The 14,903-nt window shown below is 46.9% G+C and overlaps 2 protein-coding genes across 5 annotated transcripts in view; one reads left to right on the top strand and one right to left on the bottom strand.

The window, feature by feature from the left end:
• Window positions 1-1,489: 1,489 nt before the first annotated feature.
• The window catches only part of LOC124000004 (protein FAM104A), a 14,721-nt gene continuing 1,307 nt past the window's right edge, over window positions 1,490-14,903 (bottom strand). For 2 of the 4 annotated variants that reach the window (XM_046306074.1, XM_046306072.1), the window contains exon 3: window positions 1,490-4,024. In XM_046306074.1, the coding sequence (XP_046162030.1) occupies window positions 3,770-4,024 (255 nt within the window). In that variant the 3' untranslated portion in view covers window positions 1,490-3,769. Of the gene's footprint in view, window positions 4,025-4,705; window positions 4,827-4,925; window positions 5,806-14,903 lie in introns of those variants that run through there. The other 2 variants (XM_046306073.1, XM_046306071.1) reach the window with 2 other exon arrangements.
• Window positions 6,209-14,903, top strand: part of LOC124000005 (protein HID1-like) — a 36,200-nt gene continuing 27,505 nt past the window's right edge. The window contains exons 1-4 of the mRNA XM_046306075.1: window positions 6,209-6,358; window positions 7,431-7,580; window positions 11,944-12,114; window positions 14,297-14,410. Coding sequence (XP_046162031.1) covers window positions 6,293-6,358; window positions 7,431-7,580; window positions 11,944-12,114; window positions 14,297-14,410 — 501 coding nt within the window. The 5' untranslated portion in view covers window positions 6,209-6,292. The remainder of the gene's footprint in view (window positions 6,359-7,430; window positions 7,581-11,943; window positions 12,115-14,296; window positions 14,411-14,903) is intronic.

Raw genomic sequence — 14,903 nt, 5'->3', positions numbered from 1 at the left:
TATCTCATTAAAGGGATCTTTCACCACCATTCCTCTAACAGGTCACATCTCATTAAAGGGATCTTTCACCACCATTCCTCTAACAGGTCATATCTCATTAAAGGGATCTTTCACCACCATTCCTCTAACAGGTCACATCTCATTAAAGGGATCTTTCAACACCATTCATCTAACAGGTCACATCTCATTAACACTGGGCTGCAGAGCCTAACACAGGTTATATCTCATTAACACTGGGCTGCAGAGCCTAACACAGGTCATATCTCATTAACACTGGGCTGCAGAGCCTAACACAGGTCATATCTCATTAACACTGGGCTGCAGAGCCTAACACAGGTCATATCTCATTAACGCTGGGCTGCAGAGCCTAACACAGGTCATATCTCATTAACGCTGGGCTGCAGAGCCTAACACAGGTCATATCTCATTAACGCTGGGCTGCAGAGCCTAACACAGGTCATATCTCATTAACGCTGGGCTGCAGAGCCTAACACAGGTCATATCTCATTAACACTGGGCTGCAGAGCCTAACACAGGTCATATCTCATTAACACTGGGCTGCAGAGCCTAACACAGGTCATATCTAATTAACACTGGGCTGCAGAGCCTAACACAGGTCACATCTCATTAACGCTGGGCTGCAGAGCCCAACACAGGTCATATCTCAACACTGGGCTGCAGAGCCTAACACAGGTCATATCTCATTAACACTGGGCTGCAGAGCCTAACACAGGTCATATCTCATTAACACTGGGCTGCAGAGCCTAACACAGGTCATATCTCATTAACACTGGGCTGCAGAGTAACACAGGTCATATCTCATTAACACTGGGCTGCAGAGCCTAACACAGGTCATATCTCATTAACACTGGGCTGCAGAGCCTAACACAGGTCATATCTCATTAACACTGGGCTGCAGAGCCTAACACAGGTCATATCTCATTAACACTGGGCTGCAGAGCCTAACACAGGTCATATCTCATTAACACTGGGCTGCAGAGCCTAACACAGGTCATATCTCATTAACAGAGCCTAACACAGGTCATATCTCATTAACACTGGGCTGTAGAGCCTAACACAGGTCATATCTCATTAACACTGGGCTGTAGAGCCTAACACAGGTCATATCTCATTAACACTGGGCTGTAGAGCCTAACACAGGTCATATCTCATTAACACTGGGCTGCAGAGCCTAACACAGGTCATATCTAATTAACGCTGGGCTGCAGAGCCTAACACGGGTCATATCTAATTAACGCTGGGCTGCAGAGCCTAACACAGGTCATATCTCATTAACGCTGGGCTGCAGAGCCTAACACAGGTCATATCTAATTAACATTGGGCTGCAGAGCCTAACACAGGTCATATCTCATTAAAGTATCTCATTGTTTTATACAATATTTTAATAAAGGTTCAATTTTTAAAAAAATGTCAAAGGGGACACGTCTCTATTGAATATTCAGGCTAAGGTACAAAGATACAACACAAACCTGTTTCAAAACATCTTTATTTTCAAATGTAGGTGAATTTAAAAAAACTAAATCAAATCCAAAATTTCAATGGCAGGTAAGATGTCATGTAGAAATTCTTAATACAAAAAATAATGATAAAAATAAACCACATTTTCTGATATAACACTAAACTTAGTCTTGACTGAAAGAGGGACAGTTGTGCTCCTCCCCCACAAAGAGGACAGCAAATCCAACTTGGGGGAAAGGGGCCTGTGAAAACACACAGCCTTATGGTCGGTGCTTTAAATACCTGGATGTTCACAGAGACTGGATCATACAGCAACCATCCAGCTGGATTCAGACTGGATCATACAGCAACCATCCAGCTGGATTCATACAGCAACCATCAAGCTGGATTCAGACTGGATCACACATCCAACTGGATTCAGACTGGATCAAACAGTAACCATCCAGCTGGATTCAGACTGGATCACACAGTAACCATCCAGCTGGATTCAGACTGGATCATACAGCAACCATCCAGCTGGATTCAGACTGGATCACACAGTAAACATCCAGCTGGATTCAAGTGTGTTTGTTTTGCAGCTAGGCCAGTTTCAGTGGCTTCAACCACACTATTAACAAGTCCGGGCTGAGGGAAGGTCTTCTTGATAAGAGGTGTTTGGGTAGTAAAGCTGTGTGCAAAGCACCCCCACAAAAACAGGTCACAAAACAGAGGTTACAGTGCATTTTTATACAAGCTCAGTCAGATCCAAGGTCCCTTCTTCGTTACTGGTGTAGGTGAACATTTTCCTGATTAAGTTGCACTATGACCTGTGGTCCTGTTCAGTAGGGCACTGTTCAGTAGGACACACTGTAATAAAACATTGTGAAATAAAATTTAAACAAATGATCTTTATGGACAACTTCATTCATTCCCCTTTTTCAGTCCATTTGGTACCTAATAAACAAAACCCTGGATAGTTAAAGTAGGTGATTGTTAGCCCCCTGTACAGTGCGGAAGCAAACAAATCTTCACTGTTATTGATTCATGTACAGTACACCGTAACCTTCATAGTGCAGATTTCATTCAGTTTATGACTACCCAAATCCAGTAACCCCTACACAGACCCTAAACCCCAGTAACCCCTACACATACCCTAAACCCCAGTAACCCCTACACATACCCTAAACCCCAGTAACCCCTACACATACCCTAAACCCCAGTAAACCATACACAGACCCAAACCCCAGTAAACCCTACACAGACCCTAAACCCCAGTAAACCATACAGACCCTAAACCCCAGTAACCCCTACACAGACCCTAAACCCCAGTAAACCATACACAGACCCTAAACCCCAGTAACCCCTACACAGACCCTAAACCCCAGTAAACCATACACAGACCCTAAACCCCAGTAACCCCTACACAGACCCAAACCCCAGTAAACCCTACACAGACCCAAAACCCCAGCAACCCCTACACAGACCACAAACCCTAGTAACCCTGTACAGACATGAAGTTCCTGCAGCCCCTCCAATTTCTCTCTCAAAAAATGGTACAAACCCAGACTGGTACTATGCAGCATGTAACCCAGACTGGTACTATGCAGCATGTAACCCAGACTGGTACTATGCAGCATGTAACCCAGACTGGTACTATGCAGCATGTAACCCAGACTGGTACTATGCAGCATGTAACCCAGACTGGTACTATGCAGCATGTAACCCAGACTGGTACTATGCAGCATGTAACCCAGACTGGTACTATGCAGCATGTAACCCAGACTGGTACTATGCAGCATGTAACCCAGACTGGTACTATGCAGCATGTAACCCAGACTGGTACTATGCAGCATGTAACCCAGACTGGTACTATGCAGCATGTAACCCAGACTGGTACTATGCAGCATGTAACCCAGACTGGTACTATGCAGCATGTAACCCAGACTGGTACTATGCAGCATGTAACCCAGACTGGTACTATGCAGCATGTAACCCAGACTGGTCTGGAACAACAAAAAGAGGTCAGGATTTTCCCAATTGGATCAAAGAGTTATTATTGCCAACAATATGAACAGGTTTCTTTTACATTCTAAACGGATTGCCAAGTTTCAATAATACAGCAGGCCTGGACTAGCTAGTCTCCATCCAACGATATGCAGACAGCATAGAGCTGCTGTGATGTTATGGAAACAGGAGATGTAGAGGGGTAGTAGAGCTGAGTGAGTGATCCACCATGTAATGCTCCGGACATGCCCAGGTTGTGGTCGGTCCTCTCCTGCCCCAGAGGCATGGCTGGAATGGGGGGAAATCATCATGCATCTCTGGGGTGGCCTCGGCACTGCAGACTCTCAAAGTGGGCCTCTCGTAGGATGCGGTTGATTTGATGGTACGAGACCAGGTTAGTGGGGTCAGCTAGCTCTGAGGAGAGAGCCGAGCTGAGGGGACTACATGGGCCAGGGGCGTAGGGTTGGGCCCCACTGAGGCTGTCCAGAGCACACTGGCTACTGCTGCTGCTCCCCACCGCATGGTCCGGACTGCTAATCCCTCTGCTCTCACTGTTGGACAACTGGATGAGGAGATAGTGGCATTCAAGCATTAGCAAAAACACTGACTGACTGACTATGGTTTCCTCATTCAGTGTCTGACGACCTGTTGACAATAACACACACAGTAGGTTAACCATTTTAACAACGTCTCAAGTGTAACAGTGGTAGGCCCAATGGCACTGTTAGTGAAAGTACAGGAAGGGAAGGTAGGCCTAAGAGTAGGCTGACACTAAGGCTGCCGTTATCCCTAGCTGAACAGCGGTAGGCCTAATGGCACTGTTAGTGAAAGTACAGGAAGGGAAGGTAGGCTGACACTAGGCTGCCGTTACCCCTAGCTGAACAGTGGTAGGCCCAATGGCACTGTTAGTGAAAGTACAGGAAGGGAAGGTAGGCCTAAGAGTAGGCTGACACTAAGGCTGCCGTTACCCCTAGCTGAACAGCGGTAGGCCTAATGGCACTGTTAGTGAAAGTACAGGAAGGGAAGGTAGGCCTAAGAGTAGGCTGACACTAAGGCTGCCGTTACCCCTAGCTGAACAGCGGTAGGCCTAATGGCACTGTTAGTGAAAGTACAGGAAGGGAAGGTAGGCCTAAGAGTAGGCTGACACTAAGGCTGCCTTTACCCCTAGCTGACAATGTACTGTTGGGGGGATTCACACAATATTGACAATGTAATGTCTCTTGTCATTGGCGCTCGTACGTACCTCCGAGTCCCAGGCATCCAGGCCCAGCTCAGGAGAGAGGGGATTAGCTCCTCTGCTCAACCGTTTGGCCTTAGGCACCAGCTGGCCATTCTCCTCTTCCCCACCATTCCGCTGGCGTTTCCTTATAAGGGATTGAAAGACAAACGCATTAGAATCTAAGATACAATATACATGCCCGACGGTGCAAGTAGCATGCAGATAAATAATGCAACGAACTCACCTGTTTTCAGTTAACATGTATTGATTGTATTGTCCTAATGACAAGCCTTGCAGCTGGTTTACGTGTCGTGGGCAATATAACGTTAGGCTGCAGTGACGAGTTGTTTTTCACAGTCCCTGTTTTCGGCCTAGGCTCCTCACAGTTTGATTACGTTTACGGCCCAGCAAGCTAATTAATTAGCGATCTAGCGAGTGTCCCACACAGTTGTTACAAGCCTGCTAAAATACATTATGTTGGTATTTTAAGTGCCATGAAACCAGCGTGTCGAATATATAGCTAACTAACAAAGGGACAGACACTTGGCAACCTCACCCAAACATGACATTTGAACTACTTTATTACCAGCTAAGCTGTTTAGCTAGAAACGACCAAACTGTCAAAGCACCAAATCAATAATATCACAATGGTATACCTGCTGTTTTCGAAGTCAAATCATGGCTAGCAAAACTATAGTTGACAGACTATATATAGACTATAACTAAGCTAGCAATTAGGTCACGTTAGGTTGATATCTATCTAAAGTTAGCTAACATGTAAACAATGTAAGAGAAAGAAACCCGCCCTTACATTCGAGCTTTGAAGCTCAACGTTGCAAGGACCCAAACTATGCTGTCTAACGTTAACTTGCTAGCTACAGTAACGTTAGCCTTCTCGTATCACTGATCAAAACAACAAAAGGAGGTATCCTCGGTGTAGATAAGGGTCTCACAGGTCAGATTATCCTGCTAGACAATGCGATGTGTGGTGAAGAAAGACAAATATATTGATTGAAAGCTACATTTGAACAATATCGCCGGTATCAACGCCCTAACATCTATGTAGCTGGTTAGCTAGCTCACGAACCTCTGCTGTTTACATGACACCGCGACTGCGCAGTACAGACAGAACGCTGACAGGAGAAACCACATGGTGTCGCTGTTTCCGGTACCGTCTACAACCAGTACAGACACTCATTCAATGATCGATACAATTTACAATATCTTATTGTTACATTTATGCATATTGTAACCAATTATATCAATATTATAACAGTGATTTCAATCAAAGAGATTGTATAGAATAAAACCCCGATTGTATTGAACATTGCATTCCATTAATATATTTTTAAAGAGATAACCCTAAATTATTATGATATTATACTAGGTACAAGGGTTCCCTGTATAATATGTATTACATTTGACCTTATGATAAGCATAGTGATTATTGTACTCTTGAAGAACCCGGAAGTTTAGAGCCCAGTGTAAAAGGCTAGCCAACCAGTGACGTAAAAACGCCTCCGCGAGTGACTCAAGCGGAGGAAAGAGGTGAACAAGATTAGTAGGGATTCACGGCATCAACAACGCTGTAGTATATAAAGGAATATCAAAATGGGTAACACCGATTCTAAACTGAACTTCAGGAAAGCAGTAATACAGCTGACAACCAAAACACAGGTTGGGTACCTTTGAAATATTTATTATAGGCCAACGCTGAGTAATAGGAAAATAATTGATCAGTATAAATAGCGATCACAGAAAGAGCGCACTAGCTGGTTGTATATCACTAGGACGGATAAGTGCTCTATTGGAAAACAAAAGATAGGGTCTGCATATAGTCCGTCGATGTTTAATGCATAGGTCTATATTGAGATGTTTCTTTAAAAAAAATATTGTCCCGCACGTCATGAAATGCTTGGCGTATTTGATCATGCGTTATGTTAGGTTATAATCAAATCCCCCGCAGTGATAGCAGTGACACGCTACTGTTTTAAAACTCTCATATGATTTATCCTGTCCTATTGTTATTCTGGGGTGTTTCTATTTTGCATTTAGGTTTCTATGTTATATGAAAAGTGGGCTCATAAACCTTTACCATACACAAACACCCCCTTTTCGTTGTTTAATAGTCAATGTCTATTCACTGTGCATGATCATAACGCCCTTCTGCAGACCTTATCATCGGCGACATGAGAAACCGGCAGCATAGTTTTTAGCCAAGTAGACTACTTGTTTAAAATGTTACATTTTTTGATTTGGATTCTTATAGATCACCGATAACGCATATCTTATTCGATGGTCAAATGACGTAGGGTCCTTTCTCCCACCGCCCACAGATGTGGCAGGTGTTCTGTTATGTGCAGAGATTAGAGCAGCTCATATTTCCTGTTGCTGTATAGACTAACGGCAATTAGGAAGAGATAGGTTGTTATGTTGCCCCATCTGCTAACTTGTGTTGACATGAAACCTAGTTATTAGAATGAGGTGACATTATTCTCATGATATGTTTATTTATATTATTCTAGCCCTCTTGCTCCAATCTGATATATTTGTTGATTCTGAATGCATTTGTTGTGTGATTTGATATTCATTATATTACATTACCCTATTGCTTTCTATGACACTGCTATACATGCTGTTTCTACACCCAATGTAATAGGTTATCATTAGTCAGATTGGAGCAAGCCTAGACGAGCCCAATGGGTGGTGGGAAATGTAGTCTAAAAGCAGATACATGCATTTTCCACAGCCAGTGGAGGCCACAGACGATGCCTTCTGGGACCAGTTCTGGGCTGACACTGCCACCACTGTGCAGGATGTTTTTGCCCTGGTGCCAGCCGCAGAGATCCGAGCTGTTCGGGAGGAGTCCCCCTCCAATCTGGCAACCCTCTGCTATAAGGTAGAAAGATGATGAGGAGGATGTTATGGAAGTAGAACTGCACTGGGCTGCAGCAGATGAACCAGAAAGGTTTCTCAGACACAGATTAAGCCTATACTCATGGACTGAAAAGATCTTTCAATAGAGATTCTCCACTGAGAATGTTTTTTAGAACTGGACTAGGCTTAATCTGTCTGGGAAACCTACAAAAACTGTTCAGATACACACTAAGACTAAACACATTTATTTTAGGTACTGGATGCAAGCTGTACTAACATCAAGTGCATTCCACAGAGATATTGTTCTGAAACAGCTTTTATTGAGTAGCTGGCTGACTGGCAGAGGCGTCTGTCAGGGACTCAGGGCCCGCTGCTCCTGGATGCAGGAAAGAAGCAAGGCGTCCTCCCTTCCCGTCTCTGACTCGCTGCTTCCTTTATAAACTGCCTATCAGAAACAAAACAGACCTACTGTTGGGGCTGGGGGCTCTCTAATGGAACAGGACAGACTGTTGGGGCTGGGGGGCTCTAATGGAACAGGACAGACTGTTGGGACTGGGGGCCCTCTCTAATGGAACAGGACAGACTGTTGGGGACTGGGGGACAGACCCTCTCTAATGGAACAGGACAGACTGTTGGGGCTGGGGGCTCTCTAATGGAACAGGACAGACTGTTGGGGCTGGGGGCTCTCTAATGGAACAGGACAGACTGTTGGGGCTGGGGGCTCTCTAATGGAACAGGACAGACTGTTGGGGCTGACAGACTGTTGGGGGGGCTCTCTAATGGAACAGGACAGACTGCTCTCTAATGGGGGCTGGGGGGCTCTCTAATGGAACAGGACAGACTGTTGGGGCTGGGGGCTCTCTAATGGAACAGGACAGACTGTTGGGGCTGGGGGCTCTCTAATGGAACAGGACAGACTGTTGGGGCTGGGGGCTCTCTAATGGAACAGGACAGACTGTTGGGGCTGGGGGGGGCTCTCTAATGGAACAGGACAGACTGTTGGGGCTGGGGGCTCTCTAATGGAACAGGACAGACTGTTGGGGCTGGGGGCTCTCTAATGGAACAGGACAGACTGTTGGGGCTGGGGGCTCTCTAATGGAACAGGACAGACTGTTGGGGCTGGGGGCTCTCTAATGGAACAGGACAGACTGTTGGGGCTGGGGGCTCTCTAATGGAACAGGACAGACTGTTGGGGCTGGGGGCTCTCTAATGGAACAGGACAGACTGTTGGGGCTGGAACAGGACAGACTGGGGGCTCTCTAATGGAACAGGACAGACTGTTGGGGCTGGGGGCTCTCTAATGGAACAGGACAGACTGTTGGGGCTGGGGGCTCTCTAATGGAACAGGACAGACTGTTGGGGCTGGGGGGCTCTCTAATGGAACAGGACAGACTGTTGGGGCTGGGGGGCTCTCTAATGGAACAGGACAGACTGGGGGCTCTCTAATGGAACAGGACAGGGGCTGGGGGCTCTCTAATGGAACAGGACAGACTGTTGGGGCTGGGGGCTCTCTAATGGAACAGGACAGACTGTTGGGGCTGGGGGCTCTCTAATGGAACAGGACAGACTGTTGGGGCTGGGGGCTCTCTAATGGAACAGGACAGACTGTTGGGGCTGGAACAGGGGGCTCTCTAATGGAACAGGACAGACTGTTGGGGCTGGGGGGCTCTCTAATGGAACAGGACAGACTGTTGGGGCTGGGGGCTCTCTAATGGAACAGGACAGACTGTTGGGGCTGTGGGGGGGGGCTCTCTAATGGAACAGGACAGACTGTTGGGGCTGGGGGGCTTTCTAATGGAACAGGACAGACTGTTGGGGCTGGGGGGCTCTCTAATGGAACAGGACAGACTGTTGGGGCTGGGGGCTCTCTAATGGAACAGGACAGGCTGTGGGGGCTGGGGGCTCTCTAATGGAACAGGACAGGCTGGGGGGCTCTCTAATGGGGACTGGACAGGGGGGGCTCTCTAATGGAACAGGACAGACTGTTGGGGCTGGGGGCTCTCTAGTGGAACAGGACAGACTGTTGGGGCTGGGGGCTCTCTAGTGGAACAGGACAGACTGTTGGGGCTGGGGGCTCTCTAATGGAACAGGACAGACTGTTGGTGCTGGGGGCTCTCTAATGGAACAGGACAGACTGTTGGTGCTGGGGGGCTCTCTAATGGAACATGACAGACTGTTGGTGCTGGGGGCTCTCTAATGGAACATGACAGACTGTTGGTGCTGGGGGCTCTCTAATGGAACAGGACAGACTGTGGGGGCAGGGGGACTCTAATGGAACAGGACAGACTGGCTGGCAACGTTCTTATCTCTTGCTCGCTAGCTAGCCAACTATGGCTAACTTATAGTCACATCAAAAAGTGCAGCCAGAATAACAGCAAAGTAGCTGCATTTGCATTTGTTTAAGCTGTTTTCGAGTTTAACTAGAGACATCCATAGCAATAAGCTAATGATGCGCAATTTCACCTGGCATATAAAATGTGCTCACTTTTCAGGACACTGTTGTTCAGAGGAGCGAGCCAACAACACAGCTCACACAATCACATCAAACTAAAGCTGGAAGGACTGCAAACTAGCTGCACTTCATTTTGTTTGACCTGTTTTCAATTGACATGTCTTTGTATATATCTATAAAGATGATGCTGATTCATGATTTTGACTGGCTGAGAAACGTTGCCTGCCTGTCTGTCTTGTCCCGACTCCCAACATGTTCATTACAGTGGGACAACTGGAGATCGAATTTGAATAAAGAAACAATGTTTCAAATGTCAGCTAGACAGACAAGGTTTATACAAATCTCCACTGTTGTAAACTAAATGTTAGCCATAAAGAAATGTGAGATAACGTCTAGATGCTTTTTATAGTAGAGATCAAGTTGATAAATTGCTTGGCTGGGCTGATGAGACAGTGGATTGCACAGTCAGATGGAACAGAGTAAATAGGCATTTTAACGTCAGATTTAGCCGGTACTGTAACGGCTTTCTTGTGGAGAAGGAGAGTCGGACCAAAATGCAGCGTGATGATGATTCATGATATTTTAATGAAGGAAAAAACTAAATATGAAGAAACTACAAAATAATGAAATGTGAAAACCGAAACAGCCCTATCTGGTGCAAACACAAAGACAGGAACAATCACCCACAAAACACTCAAAGAATATGGCTGCCTAAATATGGTTCCCAATCAGAGACAACGATACACACCTGCCTCTGATTGAGAACCGCTCCAGACAGCCATAGACTTTGCTAGATAACCCCACTAAGCCACACACCCAACACCCCACAAAACCCCAAGACAAAACACACCACAATAAACCCATGTCACACCCTGGCCTGACCAAATAAATGAAGACAAACACAATATATTACGACCAGGGCGTGACAGGTAGTAACTTATGGAATAGACACCGGCTAGAATGCGGTTTTAACCAATCAGCATTCAGGATTAGACCCACCCATTGTATAATGTCTGTGTTCTGTAACATCATGGCAGTGTTCTGTAACATCATAGCAGTGTTCTGTAACATCATGGATGTATTCTGTAACATCATGGCAGTGTTCTGTAACATCATGGCTGTGTTCTGTAACATCATGGCTGTGTTCTGTAACATCATGGCTGTGTTCTGTAACATCATGGCTGTGTTCTGTAACATCATGGCTGTGTTCTGTAACATCATGGCTGTGTTCTGTAACATCATGGCAGTGTTCTGTAACATCATGGCTGTGTTCTGTAACATCATGGCAGTGTTCTGTAACATCATTGCAGTGTTCTGTAACATCATGGCTGTGTTCTGTAACATCATGGCAGTGTTCTGTAACATCATGGCTGTGTTCTGTAACATCATGGTTGTGTTCTGTAGGCACAGCATGAAAGAAAACAGAGTGGAACAGAGAGGTACTACCAGAAAATGACCAGGCCATATCTCTCCCCCAGGCCATATCTCTCCCCCAGGCCATCACTCCCCCAGGCCGTATTTATAACACCAAGGCCATCTCTCCCCAGGCCATATCTCTCCACCAGGCCATCTCTCCCCCAGGTCGTATTTATAACACCAAGGCCATCTTTCCCCCAGGCCATATCTCTCCACCAGGGCATCTCTCCCCCAGGCCGTATTTATAACACCAAGGCCATCTCTCCACCAGGCCATCTCTCCCCCAGGTCGTATTTATAACACCAAGGCCATCTTTCCCCCAGGCCATATCTCTCCCCCAGGCCATATCTCACCCCCAGGCCATCACTCCCCCAGGCCGTATTTATAACACCAAGGCCATCTCTCCCCCAGGCCATATCTCTCCACCAGGCCACCTCTCCCCCAGGCTGTATTTATAACACCAAGGCCATCTCTCCCCCAAGCTGTATTTATAACACCAAGGCCATCTCTCCCCCAGGCCGTAGAGAAGCTGGTGCAGGCAGCAGAGTCAGGATGCCCCTCGGAGAAGGAGAAACAGATCGTTCTGAACTGTAGTCGTATGCTGACCCGCATCCTCCCCTACATCTTTGAGGACCAAGACTGGAGGGGCTTCTTCTGGTCCACGGTGCCTGGTGCTGGAAGAGCTGTGGTGAGTGTAGGGATATCTTCTGGTCCACTGTGTCTGGTGCTAGAAGAGCTGTGGGGAGTGGGCGGTGGGTGTGTGGGAGTAAAACATAGGAGTATACTGTGTGTAGATTTGGCTAGGGTTTAAGATACACTTACAGCACAGATGTAAGATCTTAATTTGATCACCCTGTTGCAGAATAACTTTTTTTCAATGCAGTAAATGTTTTATTTTTAGTGTATTTGTGGTTTAAAAGGCTTCTGAAATTTCCACTTTGCAAATTTCTGACTTGATTTTCCCTTATGAAAAATATATCAACCATTACAAACATGTCCATTAATTCTAATCCACATAATAACTCACATTTCCTGTTGCTGCAGGATTATGTTCCTGCTGTAGTAAACTGGCTCAAATGACCGTAAACCCTTATTATAATGCCCGCAGTAAGATTTGAAATGGGGCAGATCAGTGTAGGCTAACCTCTTACTGCAGCTAACACCCACATACTGTAGCTGCTGCAAGCACCAGTGTTTTGTCCCATATTCCACAGATACTAGCCTGGTCTCAGATCTGGGACCAGGCTAGACAGACTCTACCCACTGTTCCATTTTACAAACGCTTCATGGAAGATGTTAGTAAAAAATACCAGTCCTGTTCATTTGTCATCTCAACATGAATGAGTCTTAGATGTCTGTAGTCCCTCTGCACTGCAGCCAAGTGAGACTGGTGGATATGTGGGAGGAAATTGGCTTCTGTTGATAACAAAAAAAAATTAAATACTTCATTCATCTGACTAATTAGTTTCCTCATTCCAGTAGATGGTATTTCTTATTGGACAAGTGTAGGTAGTCCCTGGTAGTTCTTCCATCAGCTGCCTAATGAACACAACACAGAAATACATCATGATGATGAGAGAAAAACACATCTCCCAGGTGCATATTCTACCTCTCCTGATTACATTTGTTTCTTCCTACATGGGAAGATAAGAGGAACTAGATTCCTAAAAGTTCAGTAGAACTCTAGTTCCTCATTAGACATTCAGAGATGCTTTGACAAACAATTCATTCAGAAGTTTCTGGGTTTACTTTTCATCAGAATGAAAATAACATGAAAATGAAAGTCATTGTCAGTGCTGTTTCCGAAGATGTTTCTGTTCACTATAGAGGGTAACAAAGTGTAGAGGGATTTAATGTTGTCCCCTCATCCTCCTGCACCCCCACCCTCTCATCCTCCTGTCCCCTCATCCTCCTGCCTCCCACCCTCTCATCCTCCTGTCCCCTCATCCTCCTGCCCCCACCCTCTCATCCTCCTGTCCCCTCATCCTCCTGCCCCCCACCCTCTCATCCTCCTGTCCCCTCATCCTCCTGCCTCCCACCCACTCATCCTCCTGTCCCCTCATCCTCCTGCCTCCCACCCTCTCATCCTCCTGTCCCCTCATCCTCCTGCCTCCCACCCTCTCATCCTCCTGTCCCTCCCATCATCCTGTCCCCCATGCTCCCATTCTCCTGTCCCACCATCCTCCTGCCCCCCACCCTCTCATCCTCCTGTCCCTCCCATCCTCCTGTCCCCCATGCTCCTGTCCCCCACACTCCCATCCTCCTGTCCCCCATCCTCCTGCCCCCCACCCTCTCATCCTCCTGTTCCTCCCATCCTCCTGCCCCCATCCTCCTGTCCCTCCCATCCTCCTGTCCACTCCATTCTCCTGTGCCCCCATCCTCCTGTCCACCCCATCCTCCTGTCCACTCCATCCTCCTGTCCACCCCATCCTCCTGTCCCTCCCATCCTCCTGTCCACTCCATTCTCCTGTGCCCTCATCCTCCTGTCCACTCCATCCTCCTTTTCCCCTCCATTCTCCTGCCCCCCATCCTCCTGTCCCCTCCATCCTCCTGTCCCCTCCATTCTCCTGCCCTCCATCCTCCTGTCCACTCCATCCTCCTGTCCCCTCCATTCTCCTGCCCTCCATCCTCCTGTCCACTCCATCCTCCTGTCCCTCCCATCCTCCTGTCCCCTCCATTCTCCTGTGCCCTCATCCTCCTGTCCACTCCATCCTCCTGTCCCCTCCATTCTCCTGCCCCCCATCCTCCTGTCCACCCCATCCTTCCGTCCACTCCATCCTCCTGTCCACTCCATCCTCCTGTCCACTCCATCCTCCTGTCCACTCCATCCTCCTGTCCCCTGTCCTCCTGTCTCCTGTCCTCCTTCACAGACAGATGAGATGGATGATGATGGAGCTCGTCCACTGGCTGAGTCTCTGCTCCTGGCCATGGCCGACCTGCTGTTCTGTCCTGACTTCACTGTGAACAGCCACCGGAGAGGACCTGTGAGTCTCATCGGATCCAGAGCTTATTCATTTTGATTGAACCTTTATTTTAGCAGGAAGTCCCATTGAGACCAAGGTCTCTTTTACAAGGGAGCCCTGCAGCTTAACAATTACACAACAATTACCAATTTCACAGCAGCATAGGAAATACACCAAGAAAATACACAAACACAATGATAAAAAACAACACATTTCTCAGTAAAGAGGTCTTGAAGTGGGGCGCTGAGAAAAATGTTTGTCTTGTGAGTGAAAACTTGAACCTTGGGAGAATTTTGTGCAACTTCCAGTGAACATTAAGCCTGCAGTTTTACAGTGAACATTAAGCCTGTACCCTTACAGTTTTAGACAGTAACCAATAGGATGTGCCCTTACAGTTTTTTAGGCTGACAGTAGAACCAATAGGCTGTACCCTTACAGTTGTAGACGGTAGCCAATAGGCTGTACCCTTACAGTTGTAGACGGTAGCCAATAGGCTGTACCCTTACAGTTGTAG

Source organism: Oncorhynchus gorbuscha, linkage group LG16 (genome assembly GCF_021184085.1).
Source record: "Oncorhynchus gorbuscha isolate QuinsamMale2020 ecotype Even-year linkage group LG16, OgorEven_v1.0, whole genome shotgun sequence".
Lineage (NCBI taxonomy): Eukaryota > Metazoa > Chordata > Actinopteri > Salmoniformes > Salmonidae > Oncorhynchus > Oncorhynchus gorbuscha.
Note: the sequence above shows the minus strand (reverse complement) of the source record. Positions and strands in the feature narration are given on the sequence as shown.